The sequence below is a fragment of the Myxine glutinosa genome, chromosome 7, assembly GCF_964187855.1.
Source record: "Myxine glutinosa chromosome 7, kmMyxGlut1.1, whole genome shotgun sequence".
NCBI lineage: Eukaryota > Metazoa > Chordata > Myxini > Myxiniformes > Myxinidae > Myxine > Myxine glutinosa.
In genome coordinates this window covers 61,897,465-61,921,516 of record NC_136267.1, presented here as the reverse complement: position 1 = coordinate 61,921,516, position 24,052 = coordinate 61,897,465, and the positions used below count along the sequence as shown (strand labels likewise).

Below are 24,052 nucleotides of genomic sequence, written 5' to 3'. Positions count from 1 at the left end.
CGTAACTCAAATTGCTCGTATCTCAAATCAAATTTCCCCATTGAAATGCATTGAAATGCTATTAATCCGTTCCAGCCCGCCAAAAACCACACCAATTTTTTTTTAAATATACAGTATATATAAAAAATATCTCGCGCTTTATATTTCACCTGTATGCAGCATACAAGTTGGCAGGATGGCCTGGACTGGAGGTACGCACACTTGACTCTAAAGTCTAAACTGTCCAGCCTGGGTTTGAATCCCGACCCAGCTATAACCTGTCATGGGTGAATCACAGGCAGGGTGATTCATCAATGTGTGTACCGCTAAACTGGGCGCCCCGTTTGCGTCCCATTAGTTGTTGGATGTTAAGGATCTCACCGTGTTTTCCACAAAGAGAAGGCGAGCTATCGCCGGCACTCTGAACAAGTTGTGGCCTGGCATGGCATGAACATGAAAACATGAACATGAACATGAAATGTTCGACATGAACATGAAATTTTCCGAAATAACCAAAATGCGAAAACTAAAATGCATCGCTATATGACAGAGATACGTACTGTACTTGAACGGCAAGATAACCACGTGACCAGAACCTACCTGGCGGCGTAAACTCGAAATAACCAAAATGCGAAAACTAAAATGCATCGCTATACGACAGAGATACGTACTGTACTTGAACGGCAAGATAACCACGTGACCAGAACCTACCTGGCGGCGTAAACTCGAAATAACCAAAATGCGAAAACTAAAATGCATCGCTATACGACAGAGATACGTACTGTGCTTGAACGGCAAGATAACCACGTGACCAGAACCCACCTGGCGGCGTGAACTCGAAATAACCAAAATGCGAAAAAAAAAATGCATCGCTATACGACAGAGATACGTACTTGAACGGCAAGATAACCACGTGACCGGGTGGCGAAAGCTCGTAACTCGGATCTCGGCTCGCATCTCAAAGCAATAAACTGCCGGAGCGACGGCTCGTATCTCGAAAAACTCGTAAGTTGGGGCACTCGTAAGTCAAGGTTCCACTGTATATTTTTATATATATATATATATATATATATATATATATATATATATATACACACAGTGAAACCTTGACTTACGAGTGCACCAACTTACGAGTTTTCCGAGATACGAGCCGTCGCTCGGTCGATTTTTTGCTTTGTGATGCGAGCCGAGATCTGAGTTACGAGCGAGCGAGCTTATGCCACCCGCCACTAGATGGCCCAGCGAGCGTTCAGTTCACGTGGTTATCTTGCCGTGCAAGCAACTCTGCCGTATCACTGTTGCTTTGTTTTCGCATTTTGTTTATTTTGGAATAGATAAAGATAAAGAAGGAGTCGATAAAGGCTATAACGCCAGCCAAGGGCGTTAAGATTATTTCAAAGCTCCGGACCTCTGTCCATGAAGAGATGGAGAAGTTGTTGTTTGTGTGGTTGACGGAGAAGCAGCTCGCAGGAGATACCGTGACCGAGAGCATCATCTGTGAGAAGGCACGATACATTTACGGGGATTTGGTGCAGCAGACGGCGGGAACATCAACGGACGAGGCATCGGAAGAGTCATTCAAAGGCAGTCGGGGATGGTTTGATAATTTTAAGAAGAGGACCGGCATTCACTCCGTCGTCAGGCATGGTGAGGCAGCAAGCTCGGATGTGAAGGCAGCTGAAGATTTTATTATAACTTTTGCCGAACTGATAGAAGCCGAAGGATACATCCCCCAGCAAATCTTCAACTGTGACGAGACAGGGCTCTTCTGGAAAAAGATGCCGAGGAGGACGTATATAACGGCAGAGGAGAAGAGCATGCCAGGCCACAAACCCATGAAGGATAGGTTAACCCTTGCACTGTGCGCGAATGCGAGTGGTGACTGCAAGATTAAGCCGCTTTGCAAGATTAAACTTGCAAAGATTAAACAAGCAATTAAACTTGCAAAGACTGCAAGATTAAACAAGATTAAACTTGCAAAGATTAAACAAGCAATTCAACTTGCAAAGACTGCAAGATTAAACAAGTTTAACTTTTAAAGATTAAACTTTGCAAGATTGACTGCAAGATTAAAACAAGCACGACGAGGTCGTGCTTGTTTATACATTATTTGTTATTTATAAAGTACATTTTTCTTATTTAAAAACACGTAACAAAAAAAATTGGTGTGGTTTTTGGGGGGCTGGAACGAATTAATAGCATTTCAATTCATTTTAATGGGGAAATTTAATTTGAGAAACGAGCAAATTGAGTTACGAGCTCGGTCACAGAACGAATTAAACTCGTAAGTCAAGGTTTCACTGTATGTATGTATGTATGTATGTATGTATGTATGTATGTATGTATATGTATATATATGTATATATATATATATATATATATATATATATATATATATATATATATATATATATATATATATATATATATATATATACATATATATATATATATATATATATATATATATATATTGTAACGAATTTGAGAAGTGTAACGAATTTGAGAAGTGTAACGATTTTGAGAAAGTGTAACGAATGTGAGAAGTATGGTTTTGTTGTGTGTAACACCCTCGTAATGTAAAGAAAGGTCAAAGCTCGTCCTTTTAGTTAATTCCATAAACCTACACACAGGACACGATATATCCCTTTAAATAGTTAGTCCCTTATTCTCTGTAGGCTAAGGATGTGTTTCCCACTAGTTTGACTCTTCATTGCACCGAATTAAATAAGAGTAGGCCCTCCGACGCCCCATGGCAGCTTCCAAGTGCCAGGTTTGCCACTTTGCTGCAATTGGCTCTTTAGGCACTTTGCTGCATTTTCATCTGCCGTCCACTTTGCTGCATTTGACTCCATTACGCACGAGGTAACGCCGAAGAAGAAAGGCAGGTCTCCACCTCGTCATAGAGGGGAGGAGTAAGTCGGCCCCGCTCATCCAGCCCAGAACGAGGGGTTTGGCTTGAGAGGGCGGAGAGAGAACGCTTGCGGGAGGTTCGAAAAGGGTGAAGGGCGGGGCCTATATAACCCGCCGCGGGACGCTCCCCAAGCAGATGAGCTTTTACAGAGATGAGTCCAGGAGATGAGCTGAGAGGAGGGATGAGTTCTGGGTCCAGGAGATGCGCTGGAGACGAGCAGGTGTGACCGAGCCGCCGTGAGACGTGCCGCGCTGCAGGAAAAGCGGACCGGGGCAACGCAAGGAGCGCACGAGGCAGCAGTACGGAGAAAGGAACTTCGCCCGCGCAGTTTGGGACCAAAGCTCGGCTTCTTGACGGCGGTGCCTTCTGGCTCGACCGTGCCCAGTACCCGCTGAACCTTCCTTGCCTCTAAAAGCCACCCATCTCCAAGCCATTCCTTCCGGCCTGCATTTCCCCGTGTAAGTGTGATTGTCCGTCTGTCTTTCACGTTGTCCTGGGGTTTATTAATTAAGCTTGTATAGGTAAGCTAATGATTTCACTGTGTTTCTGCTCCTTCCATTTTCTGTATATAACCTTGACTGCCCTCTTTGCTTTGGCTTGTGTAAATAATTAATAAAACCTGTTATTCCTCCGTACGTCTTCTTCTTCTTCCTCTTTACATTCGGTCGCTTTAGAGGTTTCCAAATTGAATACCTGTGGCGCGATTTCGGCCAACGTCCAGGAATCGGGTTAGTCGGGGTAACTGTTAGGGCCGCGGGGCCTCCGCTCGGCAAACAACATCCTATCCGCGGTCCCGTAACAATATATATATATATATATATATATATATATATATATATATATATATATATATATATATATATATATATATATATATATATTGTTACGGATCTCAAACGTCGGCCTTTTCCCCTTACCAAGGGGGGGTTAATCCCCTTGTCTTTTTATCTGGCCGACGTGATCCTGAAGTTACCCCGTTCCTTCCGGTCGGTATTAGGTAGGGTTGCTGGTCAATTTGGTCCTGTTACCTAATTACCAACACCGACCGTGAAGCAAGGAGATAACCTCCCACCCGAGCCGCAGCGTTAGTGGATACGCCGAGCGAAGCGAGCCACGACTCAGGCCGTTAACAATGACTAAACCCGATTCTGAGCGGTTCCTAATCGTGCCACGTTTACCCAATTAGAGAAAAGACGAATGCGATCAGACAAGAGGAAACCAGAGAATAGGAAGAAAAAAGATTGATTTATTAACAAATATACAGAAAGGAGAGGAAACAAAAGAATGTATAGGATAGGAAGAGGAAGAAGCAGCACACAGGGCAGTCTTATGGCAGTCTTAACTTAATACCCAGGACAAACATACACACTCACACGGGGATTGTAGATGGTAGGGTGGAAGGTCCGGCGATGGGGTCCAGGCTCCGGTCCAGCGGGCGAAACCCGGCAGGCAGCTCCGCGTGTAGTTGAACGCGAACGGACAGTTTTATATAGCGGGGGGAAGCTGGTGTCCTGCGTACGTAATATGTGCACACTTGTGCCAAACGCCCTCTCTCCAAAGTCCTCCTTTGATAAAGGTGTGCTCTCCCAATTGTCCAATGCAACGCACGTTTCCCAGCGAGTCCTTAACAAGCGCTGCCATATCTCTCCTTTAAGCCAATGCAATGCGCTCGCTGGCAAGTTCTTTGATCAGCGCACTCTCCCGACCAAGTCCGAGTTCTGCGCACCAATCCTTCTCCGCGTAAGTCCCCTTACAACGCGCGTGCCTCCAACAAGTCCCTTAAGCAGTTCTCTTAACAGCGCCAGCGAGTGAGTCCTGTGAAAGGGCTTTGCGTTCGCGCTTATATAACTCACCCAAGCAATCACTCCGCGAGCCCAAAACCACGCCTGTCGGCGATGTCCTTTCAGCCCTGGTTGGCTGGTGAGGGCTTACCGGCTCCGCCTTTGACGGCTGGATGACGTGGCCGCACCTTCTTCCTGGCGTTCCGCCCCCTTTCTCGGGCCTCACCGCATGGCTTATGGCGGCGTTTGGACGGAAGCCCAGCGAAGCTGCGAACGCTGCTGGCAGAGGCGCGTAACAATTTTGGAGGGGCCATGGGCAGACTGGAGGGCGCGTAATGGCGTCGCTTGGAGAGGGAGGTTGCAAAATGAACAGATTGGGGACCTACTCTTATTTGATCGACACAACGCAGATTAAACTATTGGAAACATGGCCTTATCTAAAACACATATTAATGAAATAACTGGAATCCTATGGTGGCCTACGTGTTGCTTGTGGACTAACTAACAAATAACTGGACTACCTTTAACCTTTAATAATGTCGAATTTATTTACACAAGTGAGGGTTCTCAAAACCGCAATATCTATATATATATATATATATATATATATATATATATATATATATATATATATATATATATATATATATATATATGTGTGTGTGTAGAAATATGAGTGTGGACACTATCTGCACCTTCAATCAAGGTGTAGAAATATCTCAAAGATGATCAAGAGAAATGGGAGGCACCTGAGCTAAATTTCAAGTGTCATAGCAAAGGGTCTGAATATTTCTGTAAATGTGATATTTCAGTTTTTTATTTTTAATAAATTTGCAAAACTTTCTAAAATCCTGTTTCCTCTTTGTCATTATGGGGTATTGAGTGTAGATTGATGAGGGAAAAAATGAATTTAAACGATTTCAGCATAAGGCTGCAACATAACAAAATGTGAAAAAAGTGAAGGGGTCTGAATACTTTCTGAATACAAGGTTGCTATTTTTATTGTGTCCACGTTGCTGCACACAACAGATTGTTGTATAAATGCGTATACATTGACTTACAAGATTGTTTTCCTACATTTTGTTGTGTAGAAAACACAAATGTGCAAAAGCATCGAATATGACCTTTGAACTCCAGTTTTACTTCTAAAAGTTCTAAAAACTCTGGTTCTAGTTTTAAAGGACAAACTTTTTTAAAATGGTCAAAACCTTTGCAGGTATCGACTCAAATTGACCAAGTTAAATACAATGTTCTGAAACTTTGAACACCAAACTCCAAGCTTTCTTCCAGCCACACAAACTGAAATTTGAGGCAGGATCTCGCAGGAAGCAGATGCCATCCTTTAATTAGGTGGCTACAGGACAAATTTAATTGATTTAAATAGTGGCTGCAGAAGGTAAACCATTTGTATTGAGGCACATCACATTACTAATCAATTGCCACTATGATATAAAAATAGAACGGCACTTTTTGTTGTGACATCGACCGATATGCCTCTGCCCACATTATTACATCATTATAAGCATTTTTCCCCCCTTTCCCTCACCTCCTTTCATTGGTTAGTTGTCGGTTGGTTTGTTCCTTTTTAGTTTCATCCCCACTTTCCCCTTCCTCTTCTTGTTGTATTTCAATCAGCTTGTGTGCAGCCTGTTTCTCCCCACTCCCTCCCGCCCCCCTTCCATGGGCTCCCCACCCCTCCCCTTGATTCTCACTTTCTCTCCCACTTTTACTCTGCTGTTGGTGTTTACCCCTTTCTATTTATTCCCTTCCATTCTCCTCTCGCTCTTACACGAGCCTTGGTAGTGCATACAAAAGGATAGCAATTGAATAAGGAAACAAATGAGAAATTTACATGTTTGAGCTTCCAAAGCACTAATGGAATGAAGAACAGAGTTGTGCAAGGATACAAATAGGCTATGCACCTCATCCTTTAAACAAGACATATTTGCAATGCCAATACGAAATGTCTTCCATCAAAAGGACAACCAAGTGACTAATGAGGTGACAAAGAGAGGCAGAGTACCACCAACCCGAATATACGCACTGGAACAACAACAGGGTGTCAAGACAGGTCTTGACATCATGACGTAGCCTCGTGTGAGATCTGGCTTAATTCAAAGAAAAGTTTGGCAATGCGTTTTTGCGTAAAAGGTGGTACATGATAATGAAGTCAGAAAGTTTTTCGTTCGGAAGAGGGAAGAAAGAAAGAATAAGCAAAAACTGTGAAAGTGTGCCGCTGGAAAGCTTCTCCCATGAGACAAAACATTTCCTCTCGATATCAACATAAAACCATGAGAACAGCATTTCAGCCAGGAAACATTAGTTCCAGGTTTGCATTCACGAATTTGCAAAAATAAGTGATCTCCAGAAATTATTTTTTTCCAACACAGACGGGATGAAACGGCAATTGCGGAGGAGATTAATAACACGACGCTAATATAAAAAATGAATTTCATAATGCCCTCGAGCTAACATTTTAACCTCCATCAGCGAGAGAGACCTGCCGCAAATGGAAGCAAAAATTGACTCGGAAATAAATTTAAAAAACGATGCCGAAACTTGATGGGGTGTTGAAAAAGGCATTAAGCTCGTGGCAAAATACAAGTCACGAGGCAGGCGGTGACAGCTGCGGAATGGCAAAGCGATTACCGTTCGCTAGGAATGCTGATGAGATGCAGGTGCACAATCGCGCAACCGCAGTCTCGATCATGAAGGCAGCGACTTGTACGACACGAGAAGATCAAGCACTCGTGCCGGCCACCCACCCTCGAAGCTTATCAGGGGAGGACCGATGCGGACGAGGCCCAGAGGCGTATTCCAAAGGCAATTTGTTTGGAACGTGCGACAAAAAACAACAAAAAACAGAGAGGGCACAAAATGGACATTTTGAAGTGACGCGGGAACGCAGAGCTCCGTGGACGATTTCTCAGCCGACGGCCGCATTGTCGTGCGATTTCAATTTCTATTATCCAGACACATGCATGAGGTCTGGGTTGCCTAGCTCCCGAGTACCTGAGCCACGTCGCCATGGTACCAAGGCTGGCTCGGTGGATGAATTAACCGTGAACAGCGCCATGTTTCTTCTTGTGGAGACGTACTCGCTTGTAAGTAATTTTGCAGTGATGCATGCTTATGATGCTATCAGAAAGCAGCACATTTCACTTCTACAAGCGAGGAAGTACCAAAGTGTTTTCCACACTTTCTGGTGACAGCGCCTCATCACCATAATCGCACACGTTCCTTGTTTCAGGGTGGTGCATCGTCGGGCCGTCTTTCACAATTTGTTGCCAAAGTCTCCCAAATGTTGGAACATTTCCATAAAGCAACACACTAACTTACATTGCTCACTAGCCGGTAGTTCCAAAGACTCCATGGAGTTTTCTTTCAAAAGTTTGAAGGGGAGGTTTTGTGGGTCCATGTTTGTTTTTGTGGGTTATAAAATGCCTGTGGCCTGGATGGGGACAATTAATAACGACGTGCTGTATTATGGAGCATCCTGCGGATAGGGATTTCAAATCTCGCTGTCTCATCTACACTCAAGTCATGCACATGAAAAAGAGCATCTCAATGTGTGCTAATACTCTGGCCTAACTCACCAATTACCAACAACTCCATTCTGGTGAAACTCCCAAAATCCAGGCTCACTGCTCACCTCCACTCATTCATTCCTCTTTTTCCCACCTGTGGAACCAACTTCCACACTCTCTTCAATTTCATTCTTTCCTTCAGGTCTTTGAGACAGCTGTTCACCACCATCTCAGATCCCCCACCCCATCCAAAGCCATGATCTTCTCCACCCAGATTACCATCATCCCACTCCCTACCCCTCCCCTCCCCCACCCCACACCTCAAGCTCGCCTCTTTCAAAATTTTCAGTTTTTCCTTCCTGAGAATTTGCTTCTGTGTACATCCTATCCACCCCATGCATTCTACCCTACGAATCCTCCCCACATCCATTATTTGTCTAATTCCCCCAATATTTTATCCTTCAACGCTGCTGTTGGTGTTCCCCTCCTCCCCCTTCTCTCTCTCTTGGTCCTTTTGTTTTGTTGCATCCTGATTCATTTAGTGTTCTAGCTCTTTCAAGAGTCTCGACTTTGTCTACAAAAAATAAACAAGAAAGAGCAATCAAAGATTGCAGACCCTCGCCAGGACGTGTTTTGGTGTTTTTAAGGCTTTTGTGTAAAAACAAAGATGGCGGCCGAACCACGTGACCGATGGCGTCATAATTATTTCTTTGTTTTCTCCAATTTATCCCTAGATGACGTTCAAGAATTTCATCTTGATTGGATGAAGTATTTTGTACTTGTCAAATTATGACGTCATACTGGAGGCACCTATGACATCATCATCAACATATGTTATTCCCCATGGAGAGTTCTTTACAATGAGCCATGTCTCAATGTTTTCGATGCAGCGCTTTCGGAGATATAGAGGTGGAGTTTTTCGGTTTTTCCAAGATGGCGCCCATACCACGTGACCTATGATATCATAATTATCATTTAAAAAAATTCTACAAGAGGAAATGTACCTATGGTGAAAATTTCCTGTCAATTGGACCAACGGTATCAGAGAAAATCATATTTATTCTGTGCGGACAAACAGACAGACAGACAGACAAACAGACTCAAATGCAATACCCTCTCCTCTGGCGATTGAGGATTAGTTGTATAATTACACTTCTACCTACAGTATGTGCTCGGGCCACATGGTCATTAAATGAGACATAATTACCTTGTGATATGTGTTGCATGTTATGGCACACCACATGAGGTACGAGTAACAGCGACATGAAATGAGATAATCAATAACATATTTGACATGTTTAGTTGTGGTGGCTTATATCAAAGCATTACGAACCGTTGTTGTCTTGCACCATCAAAACAGGAGTTGGACTACATCACGGTGTATATACAATTCGAGAAGTGTCTGTTTGTTCGACTTCTCTGCACTCCTGAACCGCTGGACATAATCAAGGGGTGCACGGGAACGCTTTTAGGTGGTTAAAAACAAAAAAACATACGTTTTAGGCTGAGAGAGGACGCCAATCCTCTCGATGTAAATGTGTACTACAGCACTACCCGGTGGAAGTCGGTTATACAACTCACAAAAAATTACGCCATAGACATTATAGAAGTGGGGCATTTAACACGTGCTTACGGAAGGGCTCTTTGCTGGTGCCTTAAATTTTCAATAGAAATTTGTGGTAAGGCAAATGCAATAAAATTAGACAAGGAACTAGGACTATTTTCTTACATACCTGATTTTTAGTTTTTGATAATAAACGGGAACAAGAAAGAGCAGTCAGAGATTGCAGACCCTCGCCAGGACGTGGTTGTGTGGTGTATTTCATGAGGTGTTTATTAGCTGCTGTGTTTGTCTGGTTTATTGACGATGTAGATTAATGTTCAATCCAATATGGCTGACAAAACATGTGACCAATGTCATCAATTTAATGCTACCATATCATTTTTGTGTAGATCACGCTCAATAAATTTAAAACTGATCGGATCAAGCGTTCTACTTGTCTAATCATGATGTCATAATGAAGGCAATGATGACATCATCATGAATATATGTTGTTCCGCATGGGGCGTACTTGACATTGAGACATGTTTCAATTTTTTCCATGGAGCGGTTTCCGAGATATAGAGGTACAATTTTTTTTAGGTGTTTCAAAGATGGTGCCCGTACCACTTGACATATGACGTCATAATTATCACTAAAAAAAATATACAGGAGGAGCTGCTGCTCTATGGTGAACATTTCTTGGCAATCGGACTAATGGTTGCAGAGAAAAGCATACTCATTCTGTGCGGACAAACAGACAGACAGACAAACAGACAAACAAATGGACCCAAACACAATACCCTCTCCTCTGGCAAGGGGAATAAAATAACCGTAAGAAAATAACCAACGTACAATTTCCTATTCATGATACAGTGACGAAGAAGAGGTATTAAGTTGCTGGAAACATTCATCTCAAAATTGGTTTTTCTCTCTGCGGTTCCAAATTGAACTCAAAATAAATCAATTTTCAAGTGAATAAAGTTTCCAATTTGCTCAGCTGTCTCCTGCCTGGGCTGCAAGCACACGTCAAAAAGGGCTCGGTTCAAAAGTTGCCTTCAAAACGACGACATGTTGAAGTAAGGGAAATGCACATAGCTGACATTGCACTACAACAATGATACCGTTGTGACACAACCAACTAGGGAACCCAACCTCCAATAACCATGCACTACAGCTGGGGTAAAAGGTGTTCTGCCTCACCTTGAGCGATTCCATGTAAGCCTTGTGACAGTCCAGGTGGACCGTATGACCACAAGTCTGCACAAAGACGCCACCTTCCCAGCCGATGGACACGGACTGTAGACACGTGCTCTGCAGGAATATTTGCGGGTGAGGTTTCCGGTTGAAGCATTCCATTCATCAAAGTTGCAAATGCATTTTTATGTAAGGATACCATTCGAGGAGGAAAAAAATAAGGTGAATTCCAATAACTGGAACGCATAACAACATACAACATGCATTTTAAAGGCCATTTTCCCTGCTAGAGCGGGGGTTAGCCTTGCGGTCCCCATGACAATCTTCTCCATTTTGTCCTATTTTCTGCATCTCTCCTTGTTAACCCCCTTGCCCGCATTTCTTCTTCCACCATCTTTAGCCAAGTCTTTCTCGGTCTTCCCCGTCTTCTACTTCCTTCTACATTCATTTCCATCACTCTTCTCAACCAGTCACTTTCATCCTTCCCCAACACATGACCAAACCATCCCAACCTGTTCCTCCTCACAGCATCAATCACAGGCTCTATTCCCATCATCTTTCGCAATTCATCATTTGTCTTCCTCTCTCTCAACGATACTCCGCACATCCGTCGAACCATTCGCATTTCCACCCTTTCCAACCTTCGTTGCTGCTCTACGTTCATTACCCATGTCTCGCTCCCATAAATCATAACACTTCTCACACATGCAGCATACACCTTTCCCTTCAGCTTCAACGACACTCCCCTCATTATCAGCACGCCACTCAATTCCCGAAACTTCTTCCATGCACATCTCACTCGAGCAACCGTTGCCGAGTCTGATCCACCTTCTCCATTCAGCATGTCTCCGAGGTAGCAAAATGTTTTCACACCTTCCAGCTTCACGCCGTCTCCAAGATCCAACTCAACATTTCCTCCATCTGCAGCTCCCTCTGTGCACACCTTACATTTGAATGTAGCTGCCACACTGGTTAATGACCCTCTCAGACCACTACATTTTTGATGAACCCACTCAGCGCACATTGTACACTGAATGGAGTTCACTCCGACACCCTTCCTACACACAGCACAGGGCCACTTCCCAGTTCTTTCCACCTCACCACATGCTTTACCACTTGCCATCACCTTCGTCTTTCCGATATTCACCTTCAGACCTTTTGTCTCCATACATTCCTTCCACGTGTTCATCTTTTCCTTCAGTCCATCCATACTTTCCGCAATCAACACCAGATCATCTGCATACAACAACTCCCACGGTAAACCCTCCTTCACGTTCTGAGCCAGCACCTCCATCACAGCTACAAATAGTAGTGGACTTAGTACCGACCCCTGATGCACTCCCACCTTCACCTCAAACTCACCACTGTTCCCGTCCTTCGTCCTTACAGCTGTGCGCGCTCTTTTGTACATTGCCATCACTACTCTGATCAACCATTCCTCCACTCCTAACTTCCTCAATGCCCATGTCAATACTTTGCGTGGAACCCGATCGAATGCTTTCTCCAGATCAACAAACCCAAGAAACGTCTTCCTCTTCTCCATGTACTTCTCCTGCAACTGCCTCACAATGAAAAGCGCGTCTGTCGTTCCTCTTCCTGGCATGAATCCAAACTGCATTTCGTCGATCTTCACTTTCTTCCTTATCCTCCTCTCCAACACCCTTTCCAATACCTTCATTCCATGCTCCAATAACTTTATCGCTCGGTATGAGCCACACTCCAGAGGGTCACCTTTCCCCTTGTATAGAGGGACGAGGGTACTCAGTTCCCAATCCACTGGAATGCGGCCTTCTTTCACCACCAGATTACAGATCTTTGTCATTCTCTTCACACCCCAACTTCCTGCTGCCTTCAACATATCTCCCACAACTCCCGTCGGCCCTCCCGCTTTTCTACCCTTCATTGCTTTTATCGCTTGGTAAAACTAACCCTGGTGTTGGGCTAGCGGCTAGGGTGCCAGCTTAGGATCCTAGGATCCTGGGTTCGAATCCCCGTCGATCGCTGAATTAACGCCAGGGGGGTTGACTCAGCCTGTCATCCTTCCGAGGTCGGCTAATTGAGTACCAGTTCACTGGTAATTCCCTGCTTGTCGTAAAAGGCGACAAAAAGGGTTGGCGGCAGGAAGGGCATCCGGCCGTAAAACATTGCTTCAAAAAGGGGACCAAAAAACAACAACAACCACGGTCCCCGAAAAAGGCCAACCCCCGCTTTGCGGGGAAAAATGGCCTCTAAAGGTGGTTTTTTTTTATTGCTTTTATCGGTTCCTCAACTTCCTTCTCAGTTATCTTCTCTGCCGGTCCTAAAACTGGGTTACTCTCTATGTTGCCATCCCATTCATTCTCTGTATTCAACAGCATTTCCATATATCTTTTCCATCTTCCTTTAATTCCATCTGGGTCGACAACGATTTGTCCCACTTCATCCTTCAAGCAACTCACCCCCATCACATCACACCTCTGCGGTCACATCATGACATCATAACGTCACACGAAATTGAGATGTCAAAACATAATGGATATATTTTCACCAAGCTAATACATACAGTTACTTGCTGATTTAACAATGTTATTGGATTTATGAAAGCGTACCAGAGAGATTTGGAGATGCCAATGGTTGTATGAACATTGGCAGGTAGAGATCGCCACAGTAGAGCAAAAGCAAAGTAAACTAGAACGGCACTCAGTAGAGAGCATACCTCCACCTGGTTGGCCACATCACTCAATGATGAAGAATCACTTAAAAAATTATACTAGCCAGATCCGGATCCGGATCTTCACCAAAATCGAATCGATTCTTCCTTGTCACACACACAACCCGTCTAACAAGTTTCGTCCAAATCCGTCCACAACTTTTTGAGATATCATGCTATGTATTATTTTTGGTCCTGTCTCCCAATGGTGAAGAATCACTTAAATAATTAAATAATTCTCATATCCGAATCCATATTCAGATCTTCACCAAATGTTACTCGCTATCGGCACAAAATTAGTTTGCCACACATACCCCTCTCCCCACCCCCAAGCTGCTCTGAAATGAGTTGGTGTTTCTCTTTTAAAAATATTTAGTCAGCAATTCATCAGGTTAAATTTATTACTCTGAGGTCAAAACACAGACATTTCAACATATTCCATCACAAGGCATTCCGGCTGTGAGGATTGATTTGGAGCCAGAGGCAAATGGGTGCAATGGGTGCAATGGGTGCAATGGGTGGAGGTTACGATCAGAAACTTATGGGGGTTATGGAGAATAACTAATCAGATGGGGTTGGCAGTTTGGTGGTTTTAGTTTGACACAATTAAATGATGAAACCACAACAAAAAAAATCACAAAACTGGGAAGGACCATATCTCACATCCAGAAAGTGTTTTTGTAAGGTGGAAAGCAGCACGTCGTAGAAGGAGCTGCAGGTGCCATCTTGGTAAAGTTGCTCATCATCACTAGTCGGGAGGTGAATGCGAGTATCGCCTTCCCGTCGGTGACCCAGCACTGCAGAGAACAAGGTATAAGGCTACTGAATACAGACCGTTATACAAGCCGTGCTCAAACATGGACTCTGCTCATATCAACCAAAACAAAATATCAACACACAACCAGGATAAGGGAATTTTGTTTATTACCCTCACCTGAGGAGAGGGTGTTGCATTTCAGTTTGTCTGTCTGTTTGTTTGTCCGCACAGAATAAATATGATTTTCTCTGCAACCGTTGGTCCGATTGACAGGAAATTTTCACCATAGGTGCAACTCCACCTGTAGAATTTTTAAATTATAATTATGACGTCATACATCACGTTGTATGGCCGCCATCTTGGAAAAACCGAAAAACTTTGCACCTTTATATCTCCGAAAGCGCTGCATAGACAAAATTGAGACATGGCTCATTGTAAAGAACTCTCCATGGGGAATAACATATGTTAATGATGATGTCATAGGTGCCTCCATGACGACGTCATAATTCGACAAGTACAAAACTTCATCCGATCAAGATGAAATTTCTTGAGCGTCATCTAGGAATAAATTGGTGGAGAAAAAAAAAATGATATGATGTCATCGGTCACGTGGTTCGACCTCCATATATGTTTTACTACAAAAGCCTTTAAAACCACTGAAAACATGTCCTAGCGAGGATCTGCAATCTCTGATTGCTCTTTATAGTTCGTCATTGTGCACCACTCCTTTCCTATTCCATCTACAAGCGCCGCATAATGCCATTGCCAGGCACCGAAGAGGGCCCGGCGATGACGTCATCACTGAAAGGGAGTACTCAGTTTTTACTCCGTTTATTTGTTTTCTTGTTTGTCCGGGCGATATCTCAGCGATCCTTTGAGCTAGGAAGCTGAAATTTGGGGACAATAGTGAGTATGTGGTTTGGCAAAAACGTTAATTTTTTTTATCAAGTAAATGATTAATTATTTAATTATTATCCATTTAATAATCACTTATTTATTTTCTTTCTCATTGGGGCAATATCTTAGGCACCTTTTGAGCTAGGAAGCTGATATTTGGACATAAGTGACCAAGTGATTTGACAGTAAATGATGTTTTTAATTTATTGATTGATTATTTAATCAATTAATTATTTGATGAATTACATAAGTAATTTTTTTAAAAGTTAGACTCGAATGAAACGGTGGTGGTTTAGGTATGCTATTAGCCAATTGATGAAGAAATTAATTATTTTACGATTATTATTTATTTATTTTAATTACACAATTAATCAATCGATTATTGTACACCTCTCCCTCCCAATGCCGTCTCAATGCGCTGCACGGCAACAATGCCACACACAGGAGGATATGTTATTTATTTATTTGGCATGGGGGCGATGTACTTTGAATGTAGCTCTACTTGTTCTGTTTTTGGTCAAAACTGCATGCTCCAATGCATTTCTTGGAATCCGGTTCTGGCTTTCGCTGCATGTGGATGACCTTTGCTTTTTTCCCCAAGAAAACTACGACCATTATAGATTCGTCTAATCTCAAGAGTGGTGTTTTTATTACCTGCACTGTTAATAATCTTGTGTGTCTGTTTCTGTGTCTTCTCGTCATTTATTTTGTCCATTTGTATCAAGCCCATCTGTGCGGGCCTAAGCCACATGTGTGGGGTTCGTTAGTGTCAAAGATTCAACCTTTGTATATTCTCATTCTCGTCCTCACTGTCTCCTTTCTCCTCTTACTTTTTCAAAAATCTACACCTTTAACCTAAAAAAAAAAATTCTCCTCACTCCAATAAACTTTCCAATTCTTTCATCATTTCATTCCCTCTGCCTGTGGCATCACAAACCACCATAGTTTCTGGTTGGCAGACCACATCAACTCGCAGAGTCCAGCACATAGCTCCCAATGGAATCCTTTAATCTCCTCTTCAGTAGAGGCTGGAATGCCAAGGTAGTGTATTGGACCCACTCTTGCTCTTCAAATATATAAATACCCACTCTGATGCCCTAGAAAATCCTCAAATCCTCTTTTCCCCGTTGTAAATGACTCCACATTATGCTGTACAGTACTCCACCCCAAAGACAATCTGGCTACAGCTGCTTTGCTCTTTGTTGACCTGGAAATAATTAGATAATGGTCTGACAAATATATGTCATGTCATTAAATTGAGGCAAATCTCATAAACTGACATAAAAGAACTAAGCCTGGTGTTGGCTTAGCGGTTAGGGTGCCGGCTTGGGATCCTAGGATCCTGGGTTCAAATCCCGGTTGATCGCTGAATTAACACCAGGGGGGTTGACTCAGCCTGTCATCCTTCCGAGGTCGGCAAATTGAGTACCAGCTTGCTGGGATGAATGATCCCGGTGTGTACCCCGGCTTAGAATAGGTACACCGTATCCCTGCGCATCGTAAGAGGCGACTAAGGGTTGGCGTCAGGACGGGCATCCGGCCATAAAAAAAAAACATTGCCTCAAACAGGGAACCATGATTGTCATGGGGCCCGCAAGGCTAACCCCTGCTCTAGAGGGGAAAATGGACTTAAAACGATAATTCATTCATTCATTCCCTGTGTGTCCCAAGAGGCGACTAACAGGGTTGGCGGCTGGAAGGGCATCCGGCCATAAAATATCGCTTCAAAAAGGGGACCACGGTGCCCAAAAAAGGCCAACCCCTGCTCTGTGGGGAAAAATGGCCTCTGAAGGTGGTTCTTTTTTCTTTTTCTCATAAGCTGACCCTGTCTCTCCAAAAGGATCATCCCATGAACCTAACTATTTCCGTGATCAACCACCAGAAAAGGTTTTGTCTGTTGAATTTATAGGCTTCTCCTTAATCCACATCTCCTGTGGAGATCATGAATCAAATATAGCCTACAAAGCCAGCTTCAGACTGGGCATTATACAATATGCCAAGTCCTATCTTGCCAAAGCAGAATGTCTCATAGTCTAAAAAGGCCTTTGTTCATTGTTCAATGGAGTGTTGCTCTCTCCTATGTGCTGGTGCCTCCACCTCACACCTGTCTGATGGATGTGGAATTCAGAGTTTTCAAAATCATTGGCATCTCACACAAAGAAGCAGAAGCACGGTCCTGCTGTGCTCTCATCGCAGAAGTCTTTATTATTCTGCTTTATCCGCCTCTGCTCGATCAGACCTCTGACATGACCCATTCCCTCGAAAATGCACATGTTCTTCCACCACTTCGCCCTCCTTTGGCAACTCCCCAAATCCAAGATTTCTGCTAACCTCCAATACATAGTTGCTGTTTTCTACCCCTTGCGTATGCATCTTCCTCATTCAGTTCAATCAAGCTCTTCCCTTCAATCAGCTTCAAGTTGACAACACACCATCTCATGCTACCTTCCATTCCTACCTGTGAGATTTTATACCCCATAAACCTTGCCCAAATGCAACCCTCCTCCTTACATGTGACTATATTTCCTTCCCTCTCATCTCCGACTTTCCGGCTCCTCCATTCCCTTGCAAGTTGTGTCCACCTGTTGTCCCACTTGCCTCACTGTTGGTAGTTTCCCATTCTACCCGCTATCACATTGATCCTCGCCAAGTATAGATTTTGTCCAAAAAAAAAAGAAGTTGTTCCATGGTTTCATACCTTGGCACAACACTGCAGGTTAGGTGGTGGCAAACGCTTTGATTTTGCTTTTATCGCAAAGCCTCCGTTAGTATATGGAAGCCTCGTTGTGCATGCCAATCATCTACTACTGTATGTGTTTCATATAAATTTACGTCTTTTATTCTGTTTTTTTTTCTTTCTTTTAACCTCTTCATTTTTTTCCTTCTTAACATTTAATCTGTAAAATGCCTCGATATCCACCTGGTGAAAGAGGCACCATATAAATAATTGCTATCTATATGGATAAATTGAGAGTGTCTGCTTATCTGTCCTTTTGTGTCCCATTCTGTTTCCTATCTTCTCTCACTGCTTTGCGCAACGTCACCAAACTGCATTGGCATAAAGATGACATCATGCCATTTTGGTGGAATTGTTGCTGTTAATATATGGTGCTCATACCCTCCAATACCGCTACACACCCTCCTCCAAAAGATCAAATACCCTCCAATCACTCTCCTCGATGGGTACATCAGCTAGGTGGGCGACGTTTCTGGTGCCCTTCCGTCATGGCACTGTAGTTGTTGGTCTCCTGCTCTCACATCCTATCAAATCTAAAACCATGCCATCAGCCATCCTTCATGGGTATATCTGCTCGTTATTAATTCAATTATCACCATGAAGACACAAGGTAGAAATGAAATTAATTGGTTTTGATAAGTAAGAACACTTCACATCAGGATGTGTATATCAGGTTCAAAGTAAAATTCTGTTTTATATGTTGCAAAGTAAAATATGTCCCGATCCCATCAGCGGTTTCGGAGAAGAAGTTTCAAGAGTGGACGGACGGACCATCTGACGGACAATGCGCCATCATATAAGCTTCCCTGAACTTTGTTCTGGGTGAGCTGAAAATCAAGTCCTGAGCGAGTCTTCTGGGGGTTGACCCCCAAAATAGGTATTTGCTTTTTTCTAAGCAGCTGCACTTACAATTCCGATGAAACTTGACCACAATGTTCTGTTTAACACCCATGATGTAGCAACGTGTGTTGTTGGCATTGAAGAAAATCAGGGTCTAAGGCGGTCTATGGGAGGGGGCGCAGTCTAAGCATGTTTCCCCCCTCCCCCCAAGTAGTTATTTGATCTTTTCTCTGAAACTACATACACAATTTCAATGAAACTTCACCACGACCTTAATCACCTTTTTTCCCCTTTTTTTTTTGTATACATAATCGAGGCTCGTGAAAGAGCTAACATTTATCACACAAACAAATCAAACAGACAAACAAACAAAGTATGTAAAAAGGGGAGCCGTAGACAAGATGGGGAGAGAAGGGGAAGCACATAAACACAACATTTGTGAGGGACATCGGGAATGGGTGGGAGGGAGAGGGCTTGGGGGGAGGCGGCATGGGAAGGGGGGGGGGGGAGGTGGGAGAAGTATAAATACAAGGACACCAAGGACTTCCAGGAAAGAAGTTGGGATTTAAAAAAAAGAGGATTTAGGGTGAAATTAGCGGGGGTAGAAAATATCAAGGTTTTGGATGGGGGAAGATAAGAGATGGTGGTGAACAGTTGTTTTAAAGACCTAGAGGGAGGAGTGGGATTGAAGAGAGTGGGGGAGTTTGTTCCAGAGGCGGGAGAAAAGAGGAATGAAAGAGTGAAGGTGAGCAGAGAGTCTTGATTTTGGCAGTTTAACCATAAGAGGGTTGCAGGCAGATCTTGTGCGACCTTCAGGAATATTGGGGGGACAGAGCACAGAGAGACCTGGAGGAGCAAGGCCGGAGAGGAGTTGGTAGAAGACAGAAAGACCACCAACCTGCCTGTGGTGAGCACGTGAAAGGCCCTCGGAGGTAGCTTCATCACTGTGATGCCATTCATCACATCACATCACATCACATTCATCACATCATTCATCACATCACCTGTGATGCAGCATTGTTTGTTCAAGGCACCACCACCATTCAATACTTCACCACGACCTTAATCACCTGTGCTGCAGCATTGTTTGTTCAAGGCATTACAAAAATTGAGGTCTGAGGAGGTATATGGGGTAGAGGGTTGGGAGGTGGGGTTGCCCCCCAAAATAGGTATTTTTTATGTGTGTTTGTTTAAAGTCTTATGATTATGTTAGTATGATTCTACATGAAAGTCTTCTAGCAACCATTGACATTGGTTTAAAATACCTTTAGTCAGTGTAGTTTACTGGTAATTATACCAAGTGAGTGCCAAGGGTATTGCCCAAATGTTTTTCGAATGGTACATCATAGTCGACATTAGAGCAGGGATTCCCAAACCCAGGATCACGACCAGAACTTGGGTCGCAAGGGCCTCTGGTGGGTCGCGAATGATTACATGCCACTTAGCAAGTACAGCAATATACCACATTCAAACGTTGGCAACTGGCCAACTTCTTACAAATCCCAGTTTTAGAGGGGGGTTTCAAGTCAAAAGCAATTTTTATGGTGGGTCCCGGTACCAAGTAGATACCAGTACCATGTGGGCTGTGAGTTGAAAGCGATTTGAAAGTTTGGGAGCCTATGGCCTCGATATAGTAAGGTGCATTTACCTTTGTCAAAGACTACTTGGCCTTCCAATATGTTCTTGCATTATAATAGTGTACCTGCTTTGAAGTTGTGCACCTGATATTTGATTAGTGTCCTTGACCTACTTTTTTTAGATTGTGACCAAATTAACAAAAACACCTTTTTGATCATAACTTGATATTTTCGTCCGATTTTCATGATGTTGAGTTTTATGGATGAATTGTGGATGGGGACACATTTTCTTAATTTACAATCTATCCCTAAATGTTGAAGGTCAGTCATTTGGCTGTCCAGAACAAAATATGGCCATCATTGGATCATGGGGAGGCTTAGATATCTAGTTTTGTTTGTTTGAAAGCCACCAGCCTAATTAAATGGCTCTCCGATAGATATTGTGGTAAAATGAATCCTGTCACTTGTATCGCCCAATTTAATTGTAATGCGCTGGTCACAGTACATTAGAAAAATTAGGATCTCAGGAGGTATATGGAGTTGGGGAAGGGAGGGTTGCCCCCCAAAATAAGTATTATTATTTTTCTTTGTTTGTTTAAAGTCTTATGATTATGTTAGTATGATTCTGCATGCTGCCCTGTGTTCTAACAACCATTGAAATAGGTTTAAAATACCCTTAGTCGGTGCAGTATACTGTTTATTCCACCAGGTGAGCACAGGGGTATTGCCCCTTTGTGTTTTTTTTTAATGCTGTGAACAAACTTTGGTACATCACAAGTGATGAAGGTTGTGGTCAAGTTTCATCAGAATTGCTTGTGTAGTTTCTGAGAAGAAAGAAAATATCTATTTTGGGGGCAACGCTCCCCCCGTAGACCACCAAGGACCCGATTTTTTAAATGCCGTGAACAGCCTTTGGTGCATCACGGGCGATGGAGGTTGTGGTCAGGTTTCATCGAAATTGTGTGTGTAGTTTCTGAGAAGAAAGCAAATATCTATTTTGGGGGGTCAAATATGGACCCACTTTAACCCCCCATAGGACCCCTTAGACTAATTTTTTTAATGCCGTGAACAAACTTCAGTACATCAAGGGTGATGAAAGTTGTAGTCAAGTTTCATCAAAATCGTGTGTGTAGTTTCAGGGGAGAAAGCAAATTCCTATTTTGAGGGGTCAAACTTGGATGCACTTTGACCCCTAGTAAACCCCCTTAGACCTCGGCTTTTTTAATGCCATGAACAAACTTTAGTCACAACATAACAAATATAATTTGTGCCAAATTTGGTCACATTCCCACCAGCGGTTTTCGGAGAAGAAGTTGCAAGTGCTTACGGATGGACTGACAGACTAACGGACTGACCGATGGCGTGCAATCGCATAACCTCCCCTGAACATTTTTCCAGGTGAGCTAAAAATTGGGCGAACTAATTGTCGAGATAAACCCAACAACAGGTATAAGGCTTCAAAATAAAACTCAGAAGGCTGATGTGATGGCTTGAGCGCCTACTTTTCTACAGTTATTACCACAGAATGTGCTCTGAAGGTCTATCACAGGTTGTTCTACGTGAGCATACTTTCAGTCGCTCTACATATTTGGTAGGTTCCCCCTTTCTGTCTAATATCTACACTTGCGTTTGGAAAGTTGCATCAAAAGCAGGAGCTGTATGACGGAGTGCATTAAAAACTGTAAAATACCGATTCAGTGATTAATCCAACCACAATAATTTGTGTTGTGGTGGGATTAATCACTTTATTTAAATTAAACACAACCATGATCTAACAATGTCCTCCAAAACAGCAATTCATCACCAAATCCTCATCCCATCAGCTTGCTTTTTTCTTCTGTTAAGAAAGGGAAACCCTACAAACTAACCAAGCAGTTATACCAAAGTCACAAGCCCTTTGACCGACGATGTGTCACAGAATAAGTGACCTTTTGGTACTTTGGTTGGAGTTTTCCGAGACCATTGATATCTCGGGAAAATAATATTCCTTCGTTGCATCAATAAAGTAATGTCTCGGAGGGACGCAGAACTCGGCCGGAACAGCGTTGCACTGGAGCGGAAAGTCATGGGAACTGAGGCAGAACCTCGAGCGACAAAAAAAAAAGTCAAGCAGAAGGAAACCCACTTCAAGCAGATCACCTTAACTCAGATCGATAACTCTTTAAAGTGTTAGGGTGGCAACATAGTTGTTTTTGACATTTAGAGTGACCAACATGTTGTGGTGCTCAAAACGTGTGCCTATGGCTGGTGCAAAACAATGTCCTGTTTCCAATTATAGCAATATGTGCAACTCAGAATGGCTATTTTTCTGGCTGCCACAGAGAGGGAGAGGGAGAGAGAGAGGGAGAGGGTGAGGGAGGGAGAGAGGGAGAAGGGAGGGAGGGGAAGAGGGGGGAGAGAGGGAGAGGGGGAGAGGAGGAGGATGAGGACGATGAGGATGAGGGTGAGAGCGAGGATGAGGGTGAGGGAGAGGGAGAGGGTGGGGGTGGGGCAGAGGGTGAGGATGAGGATGAGGATGAGGATGAGGATGAGGATGAGGGTGAGGATGAGGGTGAGGGTGAGGGAGAGGGAGAGGGAGAGGATGGGGTGGGGCAGAGGGTGAGGCTGCGGATGAGGATGAGGGTGAGGGTAAGGGAGAGGGGGAGAGAAAGAGAGAGAGAGAGGGAGAGGGAGAGGGAGAGAGGGGAGAGAGAGAAACTATCGACAACACAATGTCAAAGAAAATGCTATTCCTTAGCACAATATAAAAACCAAGAATTAAATTATGCAACTTTATGCAAGAAGTATCGTTTAAAATAAAAGTAGAGTTTGGTGGTTAGCTGGTTAACAATTGTAATGGAATGGGCTGGCCAGATGTCCTGGAGGTTCTCACACTCGCCTCTGAGCCATCGAGCCCGGGTTTGAATCTCGGCCTATCTACAAACTGTCATCCTAGTGTCGCGCAGGCAGGGCGAAGCGTCAATGTTTGTGCCGTCCCTCGGAGGGATGTTAAACTGGATGTCTTATTCAAAATTCCTGCTCTCACCTACAGGAGGCACTGCATAAGCTGCACTCCCAGCAATGAAGCAACCAGCAACTACAGGGAGCAGCATACCAAATTATAACTGTAATGGGATGAGTCTGGAACTCGAGAAGCAAACACGATAATGCTTATAACAAGATAATTGCCATGCATACATAGTACGATACTTGCGAAATCCAAAGAAAAAAACATTTCCCATGGAAACAGCAATATTGGGAATTTCGAAAATTTGACTTGGAAAGTGTTTTCGATGACAATGTTATGCAAAACAAATTTGGCTGATAAATATTCTAACTGTGGCCTAATAGGTGTTTTACATGGCCTTGACCTTTGACTAATCTAATTGTGACCAAATTTTAGACACATACTACACATACATACATACATACGTATGTACGTACATATACATACATACATACATACAATCATACATACATACATACATACATACATACATACATACATACATACATACATACATACATACATACATCAATTTGAAATCTTGAAAACATTTCGAGATACTGCAATAATAAAATCACAAAATCCAATTTGATTATAACGAGGGTGATATTGTTGTCATGGAAATCGTTGA

General features: G+C 43.2%; 1 protein-coding gene across 4 annotated transcripts in view; it reads right to left on the bottom strand.

Annotated features, from left to right (window-relative positions):
- The window catches only part of UBR3 (ubiquitin protein ligase E3 component n-recognin 3), a 359,661-nt gene that overhangs the window by 136,771 nt on the left and 198,838 nt on the right, over nt 1-24,052 (bottom strand). For all 4 annotated transcript variants that reach the window (XM_068122446.2, XM_068122447.2, XM_068122448.2 and 1 more), the window contains 2 exons: nt 14,291-14,424; nt 10,945-11,055 (listed from right to left, as the gene is read on the bottom strand). In XM_068122446.2, coding sequence (XP_067978547.2) covers nt 10,945-11,055; nt 14,291-14,424 — 245 coding nt within the window. The remainder of the gene's footprint in view (nt 1-10,944; nt 11,056-14,290; nt 14,425-24,052) is intronic.